Here is a 6996-nt window from a genome sequence, read left to right as displayed (position 1 = left end):
TGATGGTGATGGTGGTGATAGTGATAGTGATTGTGGTGATGGTGATGGTGGTGATAGTGATAGTGATTGTGGTGATGGTGGTGGTGATGGTGATAGTATTGTGGTGATGGTGGTAGTGATTGTGGTGATGGTGATGGTGGTGATAGTGATAGTGATTGTGGTGATGGTGGTGGTGATGGTGGTAGTGATTGTGGTGATGGTGATGGTGGTGATGATGGTAGTGATTGTTGTGATGGTGATTGTGGTGGCTAGTGTTTATTGTCAGGCCCATGAATTATCTAATTTAATCTTACTACGTTAAGTGGAAGGCCCTATCTTAGAGATGGAGATACTGAAGTTCACAGCAGGTAAGGCAACCGCCTAAGGTCATTTGGCAGCCATGCTAGCCTTTGGTTTAATTGATGGGAAACCTGGGCTAGGAAGGTCAACTCCACAGCAACTCTACTTCTATGAATAACAGGGGTTTACTTTACACAAGTTAATTTAATGAGGCACCCCAGAGGGCTTGACGACTATAATCGGGGGCTGCCTGCCTTCCTCCCCAAGCCCTTCTCTCCCCACCCCTGCCTGAGGACCCTTGAAGGATGGGCACCTGGGCAAGATGTGCCTAGTTTGGGAAAGGCTACAGTCCCAGGTGTGACCGCCAGGTGGCAGAGCAGCTGCACCAAGCCCTGCCCCCAGCAGCCCCAGAAAAACAGAAAATACAAATGAAAAATTCCTTGGCCTGGAAGCGGAAAGTCAGTTGGAGATTCCGGGAGCCTTCTGGCAAGTCCAGGAGGTTTGACCTTCTGCTGTAAGCAAAGCCTAGGGGTGTCCATGACAGGCAAAGGGCAGGGAAGAAGAAAAAACGTGAAAGCATATGGACGGAGGAAGGAGAAAGAATCGAAGGGCTTCCTGGACACCTTGGGTTCCGGCAGCCACCTCCAGCCCAGAGATTTTCAAAGCAAGGCCCGGGCCCGGTGTGGTGCAATCAGTTGGGGACTTACTTTAAAACGTGCACTCCTGGGCTCAGCCCACCCTGCAGCAGACGCTCAAGAAACTGCGTTCTAGCCAGCACCCCAGTGGCTTCTGGCACATGCTGAGGTTTGCAAACACCAACACAGCAACACACTTCACTCCGCAGGCGAGAAGCCAGGAGCCAGAGAGAGGAGGCCACCATGGAATGCCACGTCTCAGAGCCAGGCCTACCCCCAACAGCACGGTGCTTGCTCAAAACAGGAATAGGGTGCAATTCTTTGCACGTTAGATTAGGCCTTTGAGTTGTTTTGGACTGGGGCTCTGTCCAAGGAGTCCCTCTCCTGCGGCCTCCTGGGCTTTCATTTGGGTTGGTTCTCCACCTCCCCGAGCCGCTCTCTTTCTGCGATTTTAAAATTCGTAACGGTTTCCTGCCTGGAGAGGCCGAAGAAGGAAGGAGTCCCAGCTTTGAAGCCCAGGCCTAGAATCCGGCTCCCCAGCTTCCTGGCCGAGTTCCCCAAGCCCTCCAGGGAGGTTCTCAGAGGTTCAGGGTCCAGACATCCACCCACACCTCACCCACACTTCCAGCACTTCTCGGACTTCTCTCCGGAACTGACTCAGCCGCTTCCCTCTCGCACTCTGGGAGGTGACTTCGGGCTGGCCCTCATTCTGACCCAAATCCTGAATTCTAGCTTTTGGCCAGGATTTGGTCCATGACAGGCTGGAGACCACACCGCAGCTGCCCAGGGGCATCGGAGAAAGCTCAGGCTGTGGCGTCTGGCTCCGATCTGGACTGTGGCAAGTGACCTTGGGCGAGCTGCCTTGTCCTCTCTGAGCCTCAGTTTCCTTGTTTAAGGGAATTTGCCTTGTTTCTCTCCTGGGCTGCCATAAGGAGTGAAGGAAGGGGTGCAGGCAGTGAGGTCAGCCCAGAGCTGAGCACACTAAGAGGCACCACCCAGATGGCCATGGGGGAGGGCTGGCTTCACTCTACCTCGCCTGGAAACGGGGCTGGCCTCAGAGGCTAGGTCACAGCGTCGTGATTCTGCTCACTTCCCCAACTGCCCGCCTGCTCAGCTGCGGGCCCACGAGGGGCTTCAAAGAGAAGCCAGGAAATGGTAGCCATGGTTTCCACTGGGGGAGCTTACTGTCTAATAAAGGCAACCTAAAACCTCGGAATAGAAGCTTCCCGAAATAGTGAGTCTGCAAGCTGGTCTCCCCGGCACTGCCTGGTAGGAGGTTCACATCAGGAAAGAAAAGAGCACAGACTTGGGCCCTCCTGCCAGCTCATGCCCACCCCACGTCCTCTCCCACGCCCACCTGCACCATCTCCCCAGCTAGGGAAGGCCCTTCCCAGGCCTCACATCTGGCTTCAGAGCCTTGAACAATTGTCAGGAGGGATGAAGTTTAGGCTGACCGTTTTCTGATTTAAAGGGCCTTGCGTAGAAGGTTCTAAAGATTTAAGAATGAGATCAACTGGCCAGCGGGGAGTGGCTGAGGCCTCAGGTCCTGAGACATGAACTGCCTTCCTCACTCAGAAGCCCACGCTGAGATTAAACTTTAACCAACTCAGTGAGGCAACAGCCCAGTTGATATTTCTTCCAAACTGTAATTCAGTAACATCAAAGCACCCTGTCTTTTTTAATAGAATCTGCCTGACTTTCACTTTTGGTGCTGGAGAACTCAGAAGGTGGCTCAGCCCTCTGGTCCACACTTGGTGGGCAGCTCGGATGCCCCAGGCAGCCCGAGGAGAGTGAGCTTAGTCCCATTACCCCCTCCACAGAGTGCTGGGGCATCCGCAATCACTCCTGGAAACAAGAGAAGGAGGAATTCCCCGGAGGCATCATAGGGTTTCCTGGGACCGACTCAACTGGTTATTGGACAGTGCTCCACCCTCAACCCAGCTGAGGGGTAGGAGGGCAGAAGGTCTTGGTGGCCCCGGATCTTGTGGCTGTAATCAGTTCCAAACAGCAGTTAGGTCAGCTGTCCACTCAGCCGAGGCAGCTCCGTTCATGGCATTCTCAAAGCTCTTGGAGCAAGCCGGAGGCATGGGCCTCTTCCAGACCCTGCAGGTCCTCACCTTCATCCTCCCCTGCCTCGTGATACCTTCCCAGATGCTCCTGGAGAACTTCTCAGCCGCTGTCCCAGGCCACCGATGCTGGACACACCTGCTGGACAACGGCTCTGCGGTTCCCGCAAACATGACCCTCAAGGCCCTTCTGACCATCTCCATCCCGCCAGGCCCCAACTGGGAGCCCCACCAATGCCGCCGCTTCCGCCAGCCACAGTGGCAGCTCTTGGACCCCAATGCCACGGCCACCAGCTGGAGTGAGGCCGACACGGAGCCGTGTGTGGACGGCTGGGTCTATGACCGCAGCGTCTTCACCTCCACCATCGTGGCCAAGGTAGGGCCTCCCCCAGAGCCACTCGAGTGGAGGTCAGAGTCGTGGATCAGGTTGGTTGGACTCCAAGGTCCAGTCCTGGGAGGGACCCGCCTCCTCAAGCCCTGCTCACTCTCGAGCCTCTCAGCCCCTCGTCGGCCACACACAGGGGAGTGGGTGGCAGGGATCAGTCTACAGATGGGGCCAGCCCAGGCTCCTGGAAGTGTGGGGTCACCTGGACGGGCACCTCTGAATGCTGGCACCTGGACATTCGCCAGCCTCGTCTGGTCCCGGCCCTGTTGACCCATCAGCCATGACTCCAGGCAACTCAGCTGCAGGGGGAAGTCAGGGGTAAGGGGGAATCTGGCTGAACTGACCCAACAGGCTTCTTGCTGAGACAGGCCAGGGTGACCAGATATCGCCCTAGAGGTGGGTGGAGGATGAGGAACCTGATCGGGTATCGAGGCTGGAGTCAGAGGGGATTCTTGCTAAACTGACTCAGCAGGGTCCTTTGCTAAAACTGGATTCTATGAGGAAGCGCCCAGATGGGCCCAGGAGAAGGTTCAGGAACTTGACTAAAGTTTAGCCAAGCAAAGACTTCTGGTCACCCCACGCCCATTTCCTGATTGGTGATGATGGGCCAGATTCAGATCAGGGCTCTGGTTCCAAGATGAGCAGGGAGCCTTCAAGAAGCATCCATTCCACTGGTGAATTCACTCAGTTGACATCTAAACCCCTCCTAGCAGCAAAGCCACCCCTCGCCCTGCACCTGTGAAGTGGCAGACACATTTCCACTGCATCTCTGCTGCTACAACCTCGCCACAATCTTGTGGGATGGATCCTATGACAGTCCCCATTTAATAACAGAGAAAACGAAAACACAGATAGGTTAAGGGGCTGTCCCAGGCTTCACAACTAGAGTGTCCTGGAGCCTGATTCAATCCCGGCAGTCTGCATGGGGGACAAAAGCAAGGCTGCGAGGGGCGAGGAGGGGCAGCCTCCTTCAGGCAGATGGTTGGGGATGGCCTCTCCAAAGAGGCAACATGGACACTGAGACTTGGATGGTGAGGGGAGGAATCGGTGAAGGTCAGGAGCCCCACAGAGCAAAGGTCGTGCATAGAAGCATGTCTGGGTTTGAAGGAGCTGAACAAGGCCCAGTGCATCTGGGCACAGGTGCTAAGGGGCCAGAAGCAGGTGCAGGGGCATGCTCTGGAAGTGGGATTTTCTTTTTTTTTTTTTTTTCTGAGACAGAGTCTCACTCTGTCACCCAAGCTGGAGTGTAGTGGCGCAAATATGACTGCCTGCAGCCTCTAACTCCCAGCCTCCAGTGATCCTTGTGGCTTGGCCTCCCCAGTAGCTAGGACTATAGGTGCATACCACCATGCCCAGCTAATTTTTTTTTTTTTTTTTGACACTGAATCTCACTCTATTGTCCAGGCTGGAGTGCAATGGCGCAATCTCAGCTCACTGCAACCTCCGCCTCCAGGGTCCAAGCGATTCTCCAGCCTCAGCTTCCCAAGTAGCTGGGATTACAGGCATGTACAACCACTCCCGGCTAATTTTTGTATTTTTAGTAGAGAAGGGGTTTCACTGTGTTAGTCAGGCTGGTCTTGAACTCCTGACCTCTGGTGATCCACCCGCCTCGGCCTCTCAAAGTGCTGGGATTACAGGCATGAGCCACCACACCTGGCTTAATTTTTAAAATTTTTAGTAGATACAAGGTCTGACTACATGGCCCAGACTGGTCTCGAATTCCTGAGCTGAAAGGATCCTCCAGCCCCGGCATTCCAACGTGCTGGGATTACAGGCATGAGCCACTGTGCCTGCAATTTTCTTTTAAATGCAAAGAACCTCATCATCGTCATCCTCATTGGAGGGTTTGGAGCATGGAAGTGATTTGGTCTGACTTGCATTTTCAAGAGGTCACTTTGCATGATGGAGAAGCTCTGTGAGGGCATGGGGGACCCGCTGGAGGCTACTGCAGCTGCCCGGGTGGGAGGGGAGAGAGGTGGGGGGAGCTGTTGGGCCTCAGTGGAGGACGGGCTTGGGGACGGGTATGGGGTGTTCAGGCAAAGGATGACCGGTCCTGGGCTGGAGCCACTGTAAAAATCCCAGCGAACCGTGCCAAGCTCTCTCTAGTCACCCTCACTGCTGATGAGAGGACCAGATCATGGCTCTGTCTCTAGAGGAGAGGATAGCCCAGCTGAGACAGTGGCTCTGCCACATCCACCTGGCCAGCACTCAGCAGAGGTGGAAGCCAAGCCTGTCATGTCACCCCTGCCAGCCATTCCCTGCCCCTGCCTCCCACTGCCCACTTTGCCTGCCACCTCACTGCCCACCACTGCCAGGTACTGCTGGACGCAGCCACACATTGCCTGCCGAACTTCTTTTTACCAAGAAATTGTTCATTTTCATACCACTTCTGCCCCTTCAAGGCCCTGCTGCCCATTAGAGTCTGTCCTCTGCATGAGGGGCCACTGGGCCCCGTGGAAAGGCCTCCACACAGCTGGCAGACACAGAGCCAGGTCGCACTCTGTCCTGCAGCTGGGCTTCCCGTGGGGGGTTGTAGCCCCATGGTCAGCAGGTCTCTTCTACCTCTGTGACCTGGCACTGGGAGTCCAGGGACCCTAGTGTGGGTGGCTGGCCCCAAGGGCTCAGGCTGGCCAGGAGTCCCTCGGCCACACCCAGCCCCACGATTCCACACCCCCCGAGCTGAGCCACTGCACCCTCCTCTTGCAGTGGGACCTGGTGTGCAGCTCCCAGGGCTTGAAGCCCCTGAGCCAGTCCATCTTCATGTCCGGGATCCTGGTGGGCTCCTTTATCTGGGGCCTTGTCTCCTATCGGTGAGTGCCTCCGATCCTCCCAGCCCCCAGCTCCCTCAAAACAGAATTGAAGACTGTGGGGCAGAAGGTTCAGAAATGTCAGCCGAGCACCCCATCCCCCCCTCCATCTCCCTCCTGCCTCCTCTGTTTCTTCCCTCCCCTGGCCATCCCCACCAACCCACAGACTGTTCCGGGTCCCCACCTCAGCAAGTTCCCCCAGACCCTGGCCTGGTTCCCCTCACAGGGAGGCCACCCCAGACCATCTCCCAGTGCCCCCATTCCCTCTTCCATACTCCAGCCAGATGGTCATAGGCCTCCTCCATGTGGCCGTGCTTGGACCCTGTGCCGCAGAGCTGTCCTGGCTCCCCATCCTCCTCTCCTCTGTCCTTTGTCCCCCAGTCTCAAAGCCTTTCCAGAAGCCTCATGTGGGCCAAACACCGGCCAGGTGCAAGGGACACGCCCAGCAGAGATGGGGGAAGGGGCGGTAGGGAGGCTGGGAGACAAGTGTCTGCTCTTCCCCAGCTTGGAGCCAAGCAGGGCTCAGGACACAGGTGAGTAAGTTAGGCCACCTTGGAACGTGACGGGGGCTAGGGAACAGGGCACAGGTGATGGGCACGCCGGGGCCGGCCGGCAGGACTGGATACGTCTCATACCAGGTGACACTGAAACCCAGGCCTGCTGGCGGGAAGAAGCATCCTCTGTGACATACTTTCTTCTCTCGGCTTCCAGAACATCCTCACTGCTGGTTTTCCTTCCACCTCCCAGGAAGCTATTCCCCTTCCCCCCCCCCCCGCCCCCCCTCCTCCCGCTCCCCCTCCTCCCGCTCCCCCTCCTCCCGCTCC

General features: G+C 56.5%; 1 protein-coding gene across 2 annotated transcripts in view; it reads left to right on the top strand.

Moving 5' to 3' along the window:
* The first annotated feature begins 2581 nt into the window (after positions 1-2581).
* The window catches only part of SLC22A11 (solute carrier family 22 member 11), a 16886-nt gene continuing 12471 nt past the window's right edge, over positions 2582-6996 (top strand). The window contains exons 1-2 of one of the 2 annotated variants that reach the window (XM_023186334.2): positions 2582-3356; positions 6072-6175. In XM_023186334.2, the coding sequence (XP_023042102.1) occupies positions 2964-3356; positions 6072-6175 (497 nt within the window). In that variant the 5' untranslated portion in view covers positions 2582-2963. The remainder of the gene's footprint in view (positions 3357-6071; positions 6176-6996) is intronic. The other variant, XM_023186335.2, reaches the window with a different exon arrangement.

This window comes from Piliocolobus tephrosceles, chromosome 13, assembly GCF_002776525.5.
Source record: "Piliocolobus tephrosceles isolate RC106 chromosome 13, ASM277652v3, whole genome shotgun sequence".
Classification (NCBI taxonomy): Eukaryota; Metazoa; Chordata; class Mammalia; order Primates; family Cercopithecidae; genus Piliocolobus; species Piliocolobus tephrosceles.
This window is presented reverse-complemented; position numbering and strand designations above follow the sequence as displayed.